Source organism: Peromyscus maniculatus, chromosome 18 (assembly GCF_049852395.1).
Source record: "Peromyscus maniculatus bairdii isolate BWxNUB_F1_BW_parent chromosome 18, HU_Pman_BW_mat_3.1, whole genome shotgun sequence".
Classification (NCBI taxonomy): Eukaryota; Metazoa; Chordata; class Mammalia; order Rodentia; family Cricetidae; genus Peromyscus; species Peromyscus maniculatus.
The window spans coordinates 420,781-438,815 of record NC_134869.1 but is presented as its reverse complement, the minus strand read 5'-3'; the positions used below and the strand labels follow the sequence as shown (position 1 = coordinate 438,815).

Genomic DNA, 18,035 nt, shown 5'->3' with positions numbered 1-18,035 from the left:
TCACTTACTTGAAAAGTATAATCACATACTGCCTGAGAGTTAAATGAAAATGGATCGTTTAGAAGATGGCCATTCCATTGTATACATTGCAGCAGATAAATACCTCTCATTAAGTGAAAGCACAAAAGAAGATGAACAAATGCCACAGAAGGAATATAAGGACCACAAAATAAGCATCACAAATTGTATTTGCCACACATACCCACACTTCAATATCTACCTCAAATGTTGCAAATTAAAAGCCACAATGTGGTCTTCATATTAGTCTTTAGTGAACTAAGTTAATAATTTACTTACTTCAAGGCTACAATAAAAAAATTTTGAATCAAATTTTCCTTGAAACTGAAAACAACTGTGATGAATAAAGTGTTAGCCAAATTGTTTATATAAATAGGGTTTTTCTTTTGTATGATCTCCTTCCTATTTCCTGATATAAATATGATATTTTAAAAAAGCTTTAGAATATTAGCAGGGATAGAAACATGTCCAAGACTATCTCACTTTATTTTTTCCAAAGCTAAAAATTTGTTTCTTTAAATTTTTAATGCCGTTGAACTGCAAACTTTTAAGTAATACAGTTTTTAAATTCTTTGAGATTTTTATACATACATAGTGTATTTTGATCATATTCCCCTTCATTTCTCCCAGATGGTTCCTGATCAACTCTCTTAATTACAACAATAGTAAATCCACGCCTTTTGTTTTGTTTTAAATCATCTATCTAGAGTAACATTGCATGCCCATATGCTCATGTGTTAGAGCCATCACTAATTTTGCTCAAACGACCTGGCATCAGCACTCTAAAGTAAACTGGCTCTTCCTCCTTCAAAAGCCACCAACTTCCACCAGCTTCTCAGTTAGGGGTTTTGGTCAGTGAGCACCTTTCTCTTCCATACTAGAATATTGATGGCTTGACCTCAGAATTCATGAGTGCAGTAGGCCTATCATGCCCAGAAGATACTGTTTTATTTCAAGCTTTGTACTATGCTACAAGCATTTCAGAAATATTAAACTTGACATAGAATATGATTGTGTTAAGAGGAATTCTGAATTGTTAATGTTTTTAATTTGACTCATTATAGTCACACATGAGTTATAATTAAATGAATCAAGGAAGTACTGTACCATGAATTTCACTGTTATTTGTATACTTGAAGATGTTTGAGGTAATTTCTTCTCTCTACATAATTTCTAAAATGCAGAGCAAGAAGCTGAATGTAAAAAAAGACCACTGGAAACTGAAATGAGCCTACATCCATATTCTTGACATTTTACAGAGGAACTTTGGGAGACTCTCCAGGCAGCCAGCTGTCCCTGTAATTGTAGATTTTTGGAAGTTGCTTGCAGTGCATTTCCTATTTACTTAAATAATATTGTATCCTTCTGAGGTCTTTAATGTAGTTGAAGACTACATAGTCATAGTTTTAATTTTTCTTGGTTATAATAAAAGATAAATTAGATATGAAACCTTAGAATCACAAATATAGGATAAATGGAATATTTTCTTTGAATTTACCAAATATAGACTAGATATTGCAACTGTTATTCTTGCTTGATAATTGTTCTATTATATGTAATTTTACTATGTTAAAGTTAAAAACTTACTTTTATTTAAACAGAAAAGGGGGAAAGCTGTAGGATAATGCTTTTGTACACTGGTTTAATAAAACACTGATTGGCCAGTAGTCAGGCAGAAATTATAGGTAATGCTAGCAAACTAAAGGAATTCTGGGAAAGGTCAGGAGTCACCAGACACACAGAAGAAGGAAGATGTAGAAAAGAGAAAAGGTACCAAGACAAGTGGCTAAAGATAAATAAAATTATGTGTTGATTTAAGTGTAATAGCTAGTCAGTAATAAGCCTGACCTAATGGCCAGGCAATTTTAATTAATATAAGCCTCTCTGTGTTTACTTGGGTTTGAGCAGCTGATGAACCTCCAGACTGTGGGAACCTGGTAGAACCAGGAGAACTTTACCTATACCTAAAGGCTTCCATTGTGACCCCAGAGGCTCCTGGAAATGTCAACTTGGTTTCAAGACACTTGTGGGTGAGGTATGTAGCAAGGATGTAATTGCTATACCATGTGACATCAGCACATGGACATTCTACTGTATCCTGGAGAGCCCTGGCATTCTATGTGATGTCACCAGTGTTGTGGCAATGCCAACAGTCATTGGAGCATTAGTGCAGTGTCTCATGTTTCACTTACAGACATGCTGACTAGACTGAACAGGATTCTTGGGAGACAGAATGGAGAGCACAGGGAGACCAAAGGGAAGCAGAAAGAAAATGGCCTTCAGTCTCCATGTCACACATCAAGAAATAAATGGTCCTGGAGAAAGCACAGTGAGTCCTGGGAAAGGGATGGGGAGGTTGCTAAAGGGGGAAGGCTTCAGCTGGTGCTTTCAGAAGTGGGTTTCAGGAGGTAAGAGCTTTTGAGAAGCAATGGGCCTATCCATGTCCTCCGAGTTCTTCAAGAGCAGAACAGGGCTGAGGATATTACATGGTTTAGTTTGACAGGGAGCTAGGGATGGTCAAAGCTGCAGCTGCTCTGTTGAGGTGCCTCTGTAGCTAGAGAGTTTTCTCTCTGGGTCCTTCCAAGCCCCGGCAGTCCGACAGCCCACTTATAAAATAAACACACAAATGCTTATATTATTTAAACTGTTTGACCTAATGGCTCAGGCTTCATGCTATCTACTTCTTTTATCTTAAATTAACCTATTTCTATTAGTCTATACTTTGCCATGTGGCTCGTGGCTTACCAATACCTTACATCTCACTTGTCATGGCGGTGGCTGGCAGGTCTCTCTCCTCAGCCCTCAGCTTCAACCAATTCTCTTCCCTTTGTCCCATCTATACTTCCTGACTGGATACTGGCCAATCAGTGTTTTATTTATTTCCCAATCAAGCAACACACATACAGAGAATCCCACAGCACTTCCCCTTTTCTTTTTTTCTAAAAGGAAGGTTTTAACTTTTGCACAGTAAAATTACAGATATCAAAACAATTATCAAGCAAGAATTATAGTTATAATATCTAGTCTATTTATAATAAGTAGTTTATTTTGAAAAATTAAAGAAGATATCCTATATATCTTATATTTGTGAGTCTAAGGTTTATATCTAATTTATCTTTTATCATAACTAAGGAAAATTATAACTATCTACCTTCAACTACATCAAAGACCTCAGAAGGATATAATATTACGTGAGAAACAGGAGAAGGATGCAAGCAACTTCCGGGAGTCTTGCAGGGTAGACAGAGACAGCTGGCAGCCTGGACAGTCACCTAATGTTCCTTTGTAAAGATGGGCCATTTGTCTTCAACCCACAGGGATAGAGTCTCTCGTTCATTTTTTTTAGTGTCCTGTAGAATGTCTGGCATTTCCTCTGTAAAGCAGGAACCTGAAGGACTGTTTTATCAAGCAAAGTTCAGTGGTCACCTTCCTATGGGTCCTGCATGTCCAGTCAATCAAGCAGTCCAGATACAACAGTTTCTTTTCCAAATGGCTATTTTTGCCAAGGTGAAGATAAACTCCATATGGAGTGTCTTCAGTGCCCATCCTCCTCTCTGAAGTAAATTGGTACTGCCAGTTGCAGTCATATCTCAATATCCAGAAAGTCTAAATTTTAAAAAATATTTTAAATGCCATATTCTGTAGGTCTTTGAAGTGTTTGAAGATTGCCTATCTGAAATATATCTATATATACCAAGAAACTTAACTATCATGCTACGAGTTTGACTATCATAGAAGACTAATTATTAATCTGTATTTGTTAATTATCCATTACAATCTAAATGAGTTACATAAACATAATATCTCAAATGAGAATACAAATATATATACAGTATAACAAAATTAAGTTTAAACTCGTATCAATAGACAAAAATCTATACAAATGTAAAACATTTTAAGCAAGTTGTTGGTCTTTAAAAGTAAATTCCTTAATCTACCCTTTTATCCTATCATCTCTATATCCTATATATCTATATCATATCTCCTTTTCTTTTTTATAAAGAGATTTATAATGAAGCATTTATAATCAACCTGTTTTAAATAAAAATATTGGTTTTTCTTTGTCCCAAACCAGAGGGCTCTTCTTATATGGGACAAAAGACTCTTTTAACCTTTTATTTTAGGAATATGTCTGGGTTTAGAGAAGGAATGAGGTGATTCCATCTACAAAGCCAGCTTGGTATATTTGGGAATTTGGGCGTAGCTTCTCTTACTACTTCCTTTTGGAGGGGGCACTGTATCTTATGGGAACACAAAGAAAATTTTTTAATTATGGAGTAGTCCGCGAGGCTGTATTGTCTGAGCCAGTTGTCTTGAAACCGTCCTGGATGTTGGATCATCTGGGCCATGGTGTCATTGGAGACCTTTCAGGGGGTCTTGGCTAGTCAAACCTGATATATCTTAATCTGGAACAAATCCATAGCCTTTGGCTTTCTGTGGAAACAAAAGCAGAGCCTCCTTTTCAAAGCAACATATCTTTACATCCAAATTTTTTTTTAATTTTTTTTCAGTTCTACATAACAGCCACAGATTCCCTTGTTCTCCCCCTTTCTCCCCCCCTTCCCTTCCCCCCAGCCCATCCCCCATTCCCACCTCCTCCAGAGCAAGGCCTCCCCTGAGGACTGAGATCAACCTGATAGACTCAGTCCAGGCAGGTCCAGTCCCCTCCTCCCAGATTGAGCCAAGCGTCCCTGCATAAGTCCCAGGTTTCAAACAGCTAACTCATGCAATGAGCCCAGGACCTAGTACCACTGCCTAGATGCCTCCCAAACAGATTAAGCCAATCAACTGTCTTACCTATTCAGAGGGCCTGATCCAGTTGGGGCCCCCTCAGCCTTTGGTTCATAGTTCATGTGTTTCCATTCATTTGGCTATTTGTCCCTGTGCTTGATCCAACCTTGGTTTCAACAATTCTCGTTCATATAAACCCTCCTCTTTCTCTCTAATTAGACTCTCGGTGCTCCACCCAGGGCCTAGCAGTGGATCTCTGCATCCAGATTCCTCAGTTTTTGGATGGGGTTTCTGGCACAACTATTAGGGTTTTGGCCATCCCATCACCAGAGTAGGTCAGTCCCGGCTGTCACTCGGCCATTGCCAGCAGTCTTTTGTGGGGGTATCTTTGTGGATTTCTGTGGGCCTCTTTAGCACTTTGTTTCTTCCTTTTCTGGTGTGTTCTTCATTTACCATGGTCTCCTATTCCTTGTTCTCCCTCTCTGTTCTTGATTCAGCTGGGATCTCCCGCTCTCTTTCCCTCGACCCTCGCCCTTCATTGCTCCTACTCACATCGAGGTTGTTTATGAAGATCTCAGCCATTTCTCCATCATTGGGCGATCCTCGTGTCTTTCTTGGGGTCCTGTTTTCCAGGTAGCCTCACTGGTGATGTGAGTAGCAGTCTGCCTGTGACATCTGTCACCCCATTGATTGCCAGGGTTGATTCGACTGACCTGGCTGGCTAGGCAGGTGTCCCCTTCCTCCCTCACCACTCCCTGTGTGTCCCTCCCGAAGCTGTGCACTCAGTCGAAGAGGACAACCTTCCCCGAATAGAGGAGGACCGGTCTTTGGTCAAGGGTATAAGAGTAGCTGCGCTCCCCTGCTAGAACCTCCAAACAAGCTCTCAAGGTCCATCCATATTTTGAAGTCAAGCTACCTTTAAAATATACATTTTGGCATAACTCAACAGCCTTTACAATCAAATATTCAGTTATGAATATCAAAGAGAACATAATCCAGATTCTCTGTGTGATAGCCATTTTTACCTCGCTTATTTTTTATATTACCTTTAATGTCTTTTTAAAGACATTATTTTAAAAAACTATCTGTTTATATAACTGTATATGTTCCTTTTTCTCTCTCTTTCAAGCCTATGTACATTTTTACATACATTGTAAACTTTTTCATCTCAATCAGTCTTATTGTGAACCTATGACTTTAAACTGTAGCATTCTAAGACTGAAATGGCACTGTGGCTGCTGGCTCTGCGCACTTTAGCTTTCCAACATTGTGGTGGTACGTTTTCTGCCAGCTCTGAGAGCCATCAACTCTCAGAAATAGTAAGTCTATTATTCTATCAAAGCAGCATGTAGCCCAGAAAGCTCTTTTTTTGTTTTGTACTAGAAAGACTAAATCCACCAGGCAGCATAATGTGCCACTTATAGATGCCTCATTCCCGCCATACTGCAGGACCAGCATGCCCACCAGAACCCACCATAGTAGATAGTAGCTCAAACACGCAGGCTGCCACTAACTTGAGAGAAACAACCAGGAACTGTTTTTAGCTCCGTTTTAGAACCTTTTTTCTCAGGTTTTAGGTGGAAACTCTTGCCATTGGGTGCCATTTGTAGCTAGAGAGTTTTTCTCTCCTGGTACCACCAACTCGGCAATCTGACATCCCACTTATAAAATAAACACACAGACGCTTATATTACTTAAACTGTTTGGCCTAATGACTCAGGCTTCTTGCCAGCTGTTCTTATATCTTAAATTACTAAATTACTATTAGTCTATACTTTGTCAAATGGCTTGTGCTTACCAGTACCTTACATCTCACTTGTCATGGCGGTGGCTGGCAGGTCTCTACCCTCAGCCCTCCACTTCCCCCAATTCTCTTCCCTTTGTCCCACCTATACTTCCTTACAGGCTACTGGCCAATCAGCATTTTATTTATTACCCAATCAAGCAACACACACAACATACAGAACATCCCACAGCATACCTCTGCTTTCACTCTGAGTAAGAAGGAAGCACAGAGGGACAAAAGAGGTTTCAGTACCAGCCCTGCACTTCACCCACACTGGATGTCTTTTGGTGTGTGTCACTAATGACAGGGAGAGTAAAGTCCCCTGGCCAGAGCCAGAGGTTCTCACATTTTAAATAACAACCACTAGCAGGCAGGTGCCACCAAGTATTGCTGCATGTCAGTGACCCCTGAGGTGTCTGATTTTCTGCCCTCTCACTAGCCAGTAATCTTTACTCTACCTTGATTGCAGGATTGGAATATCACTTTTCCTGTATTTGTTCTTCGTGTCTGAGGGATCAACTGTAGATGTCCTGTCCTTAGGTATTTTCAGTGATACCTTTCAATAGTTGATAACACCTTTGCTAAAATCATAATAGATAGAATGTATTCTGCTGAAACCTTTAGCAAAAGTTTCCTCATTGCCTATGTGACTTATCATTGCTCTGACAGGACCGACGTAATCCTCCACCATCCCCATACATTGTAACTGCCTTGTGGATCTTCTCTAATGTATTACTTCTCTAATGTGCTTGTTCACCTTGTGGAACTGATCTTCCATCCCCATTATCCTGAGCCAATTTCTTAGAATCCTATATTTCTTAACTTGTTAGTTAGCCATCTTCAGGAGAAGAGCCATTTTGGGGCAGTGTTTGAAAAATGAGACTTGCCCCGAACACATGGTTAACTACTGAATTAGAATGAACTAGATTCTAATGAATCAGAGAGATACCTGAATTGGAATAACGAGGTGCTAAAGGCCTTCCCCTGTGTCTCAGGGAAGGCTCCTGGAAAGGGCAGCTTGTCTTTTGATGAATTGGGGAAGAGTTTGTTATCAGATAGGTGAAGGCTTTTGGCAGTGACCCTAACAGTCCCTTCTCTGGAAATTCTATTGTATCCTGGAGAGCCCTTGGCATCTTTTGTGAAATCACCAGTGTTGTAGCAATGCCAAATGCCCTTGAGGCATTCATTAAGTGCATATAGGGTTCACCAATCAACATGTTGGCAAGACTGAGCACATTGATTGGCAGAAGAAGCCCAGGTTTTCTAAAAAGGAATTGAGTCTAGAACTTGACCTTCCAGTAATAGGGTTCAGTAGCTGTAATCATCTGAAGCAATGAGCCTATGCTGCTTATCTGGGTTCCTAAAGAGCAGATCCAAAGTGGTGGATATCTGATGGGTAGTTGGCAGAGGGGCATGAATGGTCAAAGATGAAGTTGCTGTGCTGGGACCTTGATCAGTTCACTCTGAGTGGCAAAAAATGCCAAAGGGGGCACAGAATCACTAATAAGGTATCAGAGTAGGATATTGGTGCACTTCATTCTCAATGGATTTCTGTAGGTTTCATGGATATCTGATATAAATACCAGGGAAGAAAACTTTCCATTCATGTACTCAGGTCTGAGACATTCAATTGCTTTTAGTCCTGCATACAGGTTATCAGGGCTGGGAAGTGCAAAGCACCAGGCAGTCCAGAACTTTCTTACATCACATCAGGTATCTGCTGAAAATTCCAAACAAATATGGATGGCCTTGCTTATGCTTTTCAGTGACAGTGGGCTGCAGTAGGTTCTGAGGTGTATATCTAGTCATAGTGATTGGAGACAGACACATGACGTAGGGGACCCCAGTTTAAAGATAGATGCTCTGATTTTTGAGGGCTTCACTGGGTGCCATGCATTTCCTCTTCCTCAGGACTCCTCTAGGGACTCCACATGATCTCTTGGCCCTATGCCATTTATCTGTACAAATTCACTGTGTTTATGTACCTACAGGGACTACTAGGAAGGCATCATCCACACCCTTCTTCCTCACTGAGCAGGAACAGCAGCTGAACCAGGTAGAAAAACTTACTCTTCAGCTACAGATGATGACCAATGAGAGGAATGAACTGCTTGAATTCCTGGCCCTTTATAACAACAATGAGTTGAACAACAGGTACTCATCATGCCCTTTTCTCTGGTGACTGACTTGGCCCACTGTGTCCTGAGTGCATCTGAGAAGCAGAACTGAAGCCTGTAGGAGTGAGATAGGACACAGGCTGTTCTGATTTCTACCAAATGAAAAGCAGAGCCTGTGGCCTGAATCACAATCTAAAGAGAGGGGCAGTAGGGTGTAAGATAACAACATGCATTTCAAGAGGCATTGACAGGCATTGGCTTTTATGAGATGCTTGGTGCTCCTAGTTGAGTGTTTATATTTGACTAGATATTTACTTTGCTTGTTGCTTTGGGAGCATCTGTGTGCCTGGAATGCCTGGAGTTCATCCATGATCCTCTCTGGTCTTGTTCCTTATATAGTGAGAAAATGCCACCTACCTGCATTTCTTTGACATCCTAACTGTGTGTGGGTTTATGTGTGTGAAGTGCTCTCTAAGGGGCCCAAACATTGCAAACATGGCAGTGGCCGGTTTGGCCCTTTTCACTTCCTTCTCCCATGATAAACCATTAGATTACATTCCTAAATTTAGTCACCAAAATTCATTCCCTTTTGTGGATACTGACTCATTCTTGAAACTAAACACCAAAGTCCAACAATCAGAATTCATTACTTGGCTACACTGGCTAACCTGTCCAATCAGATCTCAATAATTCACCCTTGCACAGACTTAACCTTTCTACATAAAAACCCACTGCTGAAAAAAAGCTTGCTGCTTACTGTCTGGCTTTGCCTGATCCAGAAACAGGCTCCCTATGCCATGCTTGCCCTGTGGGGTAATAAATCTTTTTGTGCTAAGGATTGGGTGTCTGAGTGTGTTCTGTACTGTCTCTGAGAGGCTCCATTATACAGTGGGTTTGAGTGTGTGTGTGTGTGTGTGTGTGTGTGTGTGTGTGTGTATCCAGATCCTGTGAGTCAGAGATTAATAGTAGGCACGAGAATTGCCTTTCTCAAAGATTTTAAGTGCTGAGGCCAGGGATCCTGACATTCGGCATTACTGCTCTCACCGTTTTGCTCACCCTGGTCCCTCATTGGAACCCTCTTGGGAGTTTATAAAGCCATCCTCATGTGGTGCCTTATCCATAGAAATACTGAGTCCTGGGTACCCTTGTAAGGAGAAAGAATCTCTGTTCTCAAGACAGTGGAAATGTCATTGAAGATTTCAGATAGAACCCAATCTGTGGCACAGACTCTTGGGACCTCCTTAGACAACTAGTCTACCTGTCCAGGCATACTGAGGGAGATTATGTAGCTCTGTCTTCCTCCCTATTGACACCCAGCCTTTCCTGGCCCTGGGGCAGCGAGGCAAGTCTAAAGCACATCAAAAGTTCCAGTACATAGAATTCATGGTGTGACATCCAGTGGGCTAGTGTAGTACAAAACAGAATCTTAATTCATGTGATCCCTGAGGCCTGTGTTCATGGGGTTCTTTGCTCCTGGGGCCATGCCCTACCACAAGCTGAATTCTGAGCTTGAGGTGTTAAAAACACAGCATAAAAAGGAGATGTCAGATGTGAAGAAATTCCCCAAGGAGATTAGTGAGATCTCCTACAAGTGCAAGGAGCTGAGTGAGGATACCCACTCCTATTGGTGAGTGCCTAATTTAGATGGGACCCCAGAAATTGGTAAGGAATGCTTCTGGTACTCTAAAGTTTCTCCAGTCCTGCCTGACCCAGCCATCAAGAGGATCTGTCCCATCCACCTCCTGCAGCCAAATGGTCCCAAAGACACACACAGAGGCTTACTTTACTTACAAACTGTATGGCCAATGGGTTAAATTTCTTCATAGCCAGCTCTATCACCTTAAATTAACCCATTTCTAATAAATCTATATTTTGCCACATGGCTGCTGCATTACCATGTTGCTGGCATGTTGCTCCATGGGTGGTAGCTGGCATCTCCTCCACATCTGACTTTCTTCTCTGTCTCTCCTGGATTTTTCTGTCTGGCTCCATCCTGACTTGCCATAGACCAAAGCAGCTTATTTATTAACAAATGGGAGCAACACATATTCACAGCATACAGAAGACATCCCACAGAAGCTTCTCCCCTTCTTCACCTTTGAACAAAGTTGGGCTGTGGTTCCAGACTGTTTACCTCTTAGCAAGCAGCCTGCCTTATATCTCTTGGACTTGTGCCTCCTAAACTGGGTTCTCCTAAGAGTGAAGAGTCTGAGAGCCCTTCTGAACATTTTCCTGTGAAATTCTGGAGCTTCTAGAGAGAAAACATAGTTTGCACCATGAATGTTTTCTGTAACTCTGGCAGAATCTTACAGAGCTGGTTTCTATGGGACACATAGACGGAATGGATTCTCATTGGGTATTCTGTCCCCCTCAGAGTATGATTTCCTTCTACCTGCCCATGTTTTCCCAATTCTGTGAGCAGTTAAGCACCAGGGTTTGTGTTGGCGATGTAGGGGATACAATTTTCAGAGGTACATGGATCCTGTTTGCTGTCAGGGTATTCAGAAATAGTTTAAATCTTTCTGTAATTTGGCTATTCTCTGGTTTTAGCCTGCACCTGATTGATGCAGGCATGGCAAATGTGGGTTTCACCCCAGGGCTCTTCGTGATGGGGACATGGGACCTTGCAGGAATGGTAGTATTAGGAGGTAGGAGTGGCAGATGGAGGTGGAACTCATCATTTTTGGTGATATTTCAGCACCCTCTACAGTCAGTTACTGAGTGAATGGACTCAGCTGAAGGAAAATGTGAGCATGTTGAAAGAGGACAACAGAAAGTTTCAGGGGGAGCAGATTTTACTACAAGAGTCCTCTGAGGAGGCAAAGAGGCTCTGTGAGGAGGCCCATGAGAAGATCTATGACCTCTGGAAGAAACAGCAGCAGGTAGGTTGAAGCAGCAGGGCCAAACTGCCCATCTGTCTAACCATACACACACATATACACACACCCATGTAACCATCTACTCACTTATCCGCCTGACCCATCCCATGCAATAGTTCATTTCTGTGATCATTCACAAGTCCTTCTGAGGAGTTAGCCTCTTGGAAGGCACTGTATGACTGCCAAGGAAACCCTACTGCTCTGCTAGAAGCAACAGTCCATCGAGGGAGATGAGTAAATCACATGTCACTCACCAACATGTTATTTCGGAAGGACTGGTGTTATGATGTGAGCCACATAGGGAGTAGCACAGAGATCTGAGTGAGTGGGGCCAAGGGTTTGGGCCTCATTTGCTTGGCAGAGGCCATATGAGATCAGAGGCAGAAACAACATGGAAGGAGGAATGCCCCTTGTAAAAACCAAATGACAGGGTCTCATGGATATCTTTATACGTGTCATGTGGCATTTTACCCTCTTGTTCCCAGACTGCCATGGTGTTGTCTTTACCTGGCCAAGCTCTTGTTTAGCATTGACAGAACCCTAAGTAATAGCTTGTCAATATTGTTGGCTCTGAGTGACAATGGCCAGGTAACCCATCCTGGATCTTACACTCCGAAGCTCACTTGATGACTAGGGATATTTCATGAGCTTATGACAGGAGATTGTCAGGTGGCAGATTAGAGATTTTAAGAGAATAATTTCCTCCAACTGCATCAACATAGCCTGCAGAAGCACAGCATGCTTCCCAGGCATGTTTGGTCTCAAATTGATGGAAAGCAGAACTGTGGGTCTCACTTGAAACAGCTATTGTGAGAAGTCTAAATTCAACTGGTAATGTCATCCTCATTCAGTGTGATGTCCACTTCATTGCATTCTGTTCTCATAAGATTTCATTGGTGTGTGTGTGTGTGTGTGTGTGTGTGTGTGTGTGTGTGTGTGTGCGCGCGCGCATGGTGGTGTATGCATGCCTGAGGATGCATACATTTGTGTGTTTTTGGAAGGCCAGATGATGGCATCAAGTGTCCTTTGTTGCTTTCTCCCTTATTCCCTTCAGCTGGAGTCTGTCACGGAACCTGACAATTTTTGTTCTGTCTAAGCTGGACAGTCACAGATCTTTGGATCTCCTGTCTCCTCACACTAGAGCTTCCTGTCTTTTTCTGTCTCATCTCATTGCTATGTGACTCATTTGGTCAGAAAGGAAATTGACTTGTTGGATTCCCTTAATTTTTGCACATTTTGATTACTTTGGAATTAATGAGTTTTGTAATAAATAAGAAAAGTCAAACAATGGAGCATTTAGAAATAAAAAGTACATTTCTTTTCTTTCACAGCATAGAGGTAACTTCCCAGGAAATGTCTGGTTTGTCTTACTGGCTTCACAACAATCTTAGGACAGATTCCTCCTCATACTTGTATGGAGTTCTGTATTTCAGGAAGGTGCTGTGGGTGACCTAAGTTGCCTCCTAGTGACAGACCTGGGTGGTTTTCATATAATATGCCCTGTAATCTGGTAAAAAGTTATTGGGTAATGACAATGGGTGAATACCATTCTCTGGTGCTATCAATGTCTCATGTGGAGGAGTCTGGGTTGGTTTAGTGAGGAGACTATGATGTGTCAACTTGGATCAACTTGGGCTTTAGGTCCAGCCCTTTTCCATGGGCACTTGGTCTTGTGTGGTCAAGCTCAGGTGTGCACAGGTTGTTACTTATCTGTATAATCAATAAGTTGGGTGCTAAAAACTTCTTTGTTTGGGGTCATCTTTAAGAATGATGCAGACATATATAAATGAGAAGGTACTGTGCCTAATCTGGTTAGTACCACTTTGCATCAGTCAAAGAACAGATGAAGCTGCCCATCACTCTGCATGTCCACACAGCTAACTACAACAAAACACAAATAATTGATGCAAGCCAAATATTTTTCAGGTATTTGTAGAGGCAGAATTATTTACCTGCAAAGAAATACTTGGAAAAAAAAAACTAATGGGGTACATGAAGGTGAGAAAGAGGTTACTGAGAGGCAGGAAAGGCTGCCTGAGGGTGTGTGTCCTTCTCTGTTCTGGGTGAATGGTGGCTGACCACTGATGACTTCCCTGCATTCTGTTTTGTTTTTCTCCTCATCATTTTCTGCCATTTTCCTTTCAACTTTGCCTAACCTTGGTTCAGCTAACCTTGTCCTTGGAGCTTGGCCTGGATTTTATTCCCTGAGAAATTCTAAACTGCAGAGGTGCTTGTGGATGTATCTCAGCCCAGCAGAAGTCCCACAGCTGTGCTGAGGTGTGAGAAGAGGCTGTCTCAGTGCACCCCTCTGGCTCCTCATACTCTAAAGCACCCACTCCATGTTGTGTCTGCAGCACATAGAAACTACTTTTATTCCAAACTTCTTCATACTGAGTTAAAATCGGCCTGATGGAGGGTTGGCAGAAATGAGAATTCTCAGACATTGCCAGTAGTGTAAAATGGTGCATCCCTGTGTGAAGCTATGTACAATAATTCAGAAAGTTGAACTGCAGACTCCAAGTGGACCATTGATTCAGAATGTAAATTAGGTGTCCACAGAGAAAGTTGGGGACAACAGGGTCACAGCAGGCCTAATCAGAACACCCCCAGGTAGAAACTATTCAGATGCTTTTAATTGATGTGGGAAAATGTACAATGTGGTCCATGGAATATTGTGAAGCATGGAATATTATATGCAATTATTTGGCTGTGAGTTAGTCAACCTTCTGTCACTCAAAGTAAACACTGACACAATTACCTTACTTGGAGGAATGGTTAACATACACTCCTGATTTTAGAGATTTTCTAGTTTTCTGAGCATGTTGCTTTAGGCCTAAATTGAGGCAACCTGTGGTTTAGAGAGCTTCTTTAGGAGGAAGCTGCCCTCCTTGGAGGAATTGAGAATTGAGAGAGACCAAGGAACTGGTCCACTGCCATACAGTGGTCCTGTGCTGGGGAACTAAGCCTTCAATGATCAGAATGGAGAACTTGCTAGGGGAGCTTGGATTACTGGTCAGGAACCCTGGGGTTCACCTGTCTGTGTACAGGTTTACAGGGCAAGCACTACACTGACTGATCTGCCCACTGAGTTCTTCTTCCAGGTCACCAGGCATGCATGTGTTATACAGACACACAGGCAGACAGAACAACTGCACATATCAAGTAAAAATTAAACGAAAAATTATCAAAACAGAGTAAAAGTACACAACCTTCTCCACATCCCTGTGTTCAGAGCATCCTGTGTTTTCCTGCCTCTGGGCTAGAATAAGGGTAGAGAAGGTGTGTGTTAATGAAAGGACACTTTCTTCTCCATAGTATCCCAGGTGATCTTGTCTTACAATAGTATTATCTGGGAAACCAAACATGTATGCAATGTGTGTGCTTGCATATGTGCATACATGTACATGTGTGGGTTCAAGTGTGTGTGTGTGTGTGTGTGTGTGTGTGTGTGTGTGTGTGTGTGTGGCTATATGTACAGGAGTGGAGGAAACCCTCTGCTAAAAACACAATCTTCTAATGAACAAGAACATCAAAAACTTGAAAATCTTCAGTTGCTGCTGAAGCAGGAGCTGCTCACCAGGCAAAGGGACTTGGCAGTAAAGCTGTAGCATCACTTCACTGTGTCCCAGATGAGGTAGGAGCCCAGGATTCCAGAAGCAGGTGGATCCAAGTGGGTCAGCTGTAGGTGGATCTCTGTCCTCTTTGAGTTTCTGTTCAATTGTCAAAGCTTCCAGCCACAGTCAGGAAGAGAACACCTCAGAGTTTCATTGCTGACTCAGTCAACAGGAACTTCTGTCCTGGACGCAATATGCTTTCTCCTTGGTCTTATGGAGATTGTGTCCTCTTCTTCCATTCTGAGTCCTCTAATATGCTCTGAGTATCTTATCTCTTAGATTAGATTTCCCACAAATATGCCCATAGTAGCCAGAAACCTAGAGGGGATCATCAAACATGAAAGAAAGTGTGACCTCCTGCAAGTTTATTTTCCTTCATGAACATTATGTTTAGAGATAAGTGTCTACCATTTGTCCGATTTGCATACAGCAGCCCAGTGCTGATTGCAGGCTCTCTGCACTATTTATCAGTTTCTCATGAGAAGATTTACTCTGGTCATAAACAGTAGGAGTTGACAAGTTAAGCCCATGCAGGGTTCTGAGATGTAGAAATAATCAGAGCTTTCTCTGCATTGCTGTGTAGGCTCCACTAGAGGGCAGGCATAAAGTTTTCCAGGGGGTTCCCATTCACCTGGTATAGGCAAAGCTACATCATTCTTGACCTGTACCTCAGACCTTCTCATACTGATATTTCTCCAAAATGATGTCTTGGGACTTTTGGAGAAATATGCTGTTTTTTCTAATCCAGCACAGTGTGTATTTTCCAGTTCAATGTCTAGTAGTTTTTAAAAGTTGAGGAAAAAAATCTTGTCTAGTAGCTCTCTGACCCTTTTCCCTTGGTAAAGCAGGGAATGAACTCAGCTGAAAGGTAATGCTCAATTGTCTAGCTGAGTAGATCTGGTGAGGGCTCAAAAGCTGACATGGCAGGTCCCCACCAGGCTTGTGCCCCAGCTGCCTTTCTCCCCTAGGTTTGAAAACCTCCAGCAGGAACTGGAGCAGACCACAGCCCAGGATGAGAGCCTCCTGCAGATGGAGCTGCTGAAGCAGAAATACTATGTCTCAGGCATGAAATCCACCATTGAGCCCCATCTACAGCAGTCAGGGATCATGGAGTATGTTTCCTTCCTTAACTTTTGTTTATTAGGGTTGAATAGGCCCTGCTTTTCTGGCCATATGCACAGCAAAACTGTTTCTGAATCATATTTTCTTTGCTTATTTTACCTGACAGCACCTGTTAAGAAAACTGAGAAGGCTGGAAGAAGCAAGAGAGACACCTTGAAGGCATGACATTCTACACTCTAGGTTCAAGGCCTCCTCAAAAAATGCCACCTCTTTTCAGCTGTGAACTCACTAGTGATGCAAATATCAACCTACCATCCGGTGATCCAGCACAATCTGATCCACATCTGTTGGCTCACTATCCTTGGAGAAAAGTTTGTGTCAGATACAAGTTTAATATACAGAGAACACAACACAAATTACTAAGAATCCTGACTCCATATGTGATGGGAAATCTGACAAGGAAGACTGTGTTCACACTGCCATCCAGACAGACCACACCAAAAGCATAAGATTCTCTCTAGTGCAGTGCAGAAGCTGATGCCATGTCATGGGCAAGTGTTGCTGAAGATAATTTACTACAGAGAATAAGCCAGTTCCTTACTTCTTTTGCTCTTCCATAATGAAATTCCAAAGGAAACTGAAATTTCCTTCATTTTTTTGTTTTATATTTTGGGATATTTATTCTTTGCTTTTTGGTTTCCTTCATTTTTGTTTAAGGTTGGGTTAATTTTTGTTATACTTTTCTTGTCATTGTTTTAATAGTTTGCTAAGGCTATACACTGTATATAATGAATGCTATTTTGAAAACTCCCATTGAGTAAAATGAATATATTTTTATGAATAAAATAAATTTCAACTTTTCACTCTAAGACTCTTCTTTAGTACATGAGGTTTCACACTGCTGTAAACCCAGAACTCACAGGCTTGGATGTATCTCAGTAAGTTCCAGGAAGCTCAGGCTACACAAGGATTTCCCAGCCATGGGCCTCAGGGCTACACAGTGGGATGGCAACTTGGATGTTGGTGGTATAGCCTACCTCATGGATACCCACTACATAATAGAATAATTAGATATATTGTATCCTTGATGTCATATATTTAGCTACCAGTAAAATGTGGTACACTGTATACACATGTTCACAAAATCATCATGTAGACCAAATTGAAAGGAAACACAAGTATATTGCTCCAGGCCTCTCAGGAAATGAGAACATTCATTAAACTCATATACAGGAAATCAGGAAGTAAAAAGTAATCTGCCTCTGGTTTTTTTGAAATACAACATGAGTGATAACTGAACAGCAGAGTTGATCTCCTGCAAGAGAATTTAGGATAATTTTGTGGTGCTTTTCTTTATACTTATGGTGTTTTGCCACCATGTACATGCAATCCCCATAGAAGCCAGGTGAGGACAGATTCCACCTGGAATTTAAGTTAAAAAGGTTTGTTAACTCTCCTGTGGGTCTTCTGAGACAGCAATAAATGCTCTTAATGGATGAGCCATCTCCCCAGTCCCTGCAATTGACCCTTGTCCTCCCAGCTCTGTGTGCTGTCTTAGGTGGATTGGATCACTCCCAACCAAAGACTGAAGTTTCTTGGAACCTGTACGGACAGGCATGCTAATTGTCTTAGACTGCCACACATCCATTCAGAACTCTCATAGGTTCAGGATCCTGCCCAAGTCTCACTGACTGTCAGAATGGAACAGATTTGCTAGATCTCTTCTAGGTGACAACACCTATTAAGCCTGTCTGAAGAAATGCAGGATTGAGACAACCCTCCTGGGGGTGGAGGTAGGATGAGGAATCCCTCATGATGGTCCAGATAA

At 41.8% G+C, this 18,035-nt stretch overlaps 1 protein-coding gene across 3 annotated transcripts; it reads left to right on the top strand.

Moving 5' to 3' along the window:
• Positions 1-1,939: 1,939 nt before the first annotated feature.
• LOC143269356 (disks large homolog 5-like) lies at positions 1,940-17,158 on the top strand. Of its 3 annotated transcripts, XM_076554430.1 has the most exons (5): positions 2,155-2,347; positions 8,527-8,689; positions 11,351-11,534; positions 16,114-16,257; positions 16,374-17,158. In XM_076554430.1, exons 1-4 carry the CDS (start codon positions 2,215-2,217, stop codon positions 16,117-16,119), a joined length of 486 nt encoding a protein of 161 aa, XP_076410545.1. In that variant the 5' UTR covers positions 2,155-2,214; the 3' UTR covers positions 16,120-16,257; positions 16,374-17,158. The 3 variants fall into 3 exon arrangements, with proteins under 3 accessions (XP_076410544.1, XP_076410545.1, XP_076410543.1); XM_076554429.1 differs by lacking the exons at positions 16,114-16,257; positions 16,374-17,158 and adding an exon at positions 1,940-2,053 and having other exon boundaries at positions 2,213-2,347; positions 11,351-12,464; XM_076554428.1 differs by lacking the exons at positions 16,114-16,257; positions 16,374-17,158 and having other exon boundaries at positions 11,351-12,464.
• The last annotated feature ends 877 nt before the right edge of the window (positions 17,159-18,035 follow it).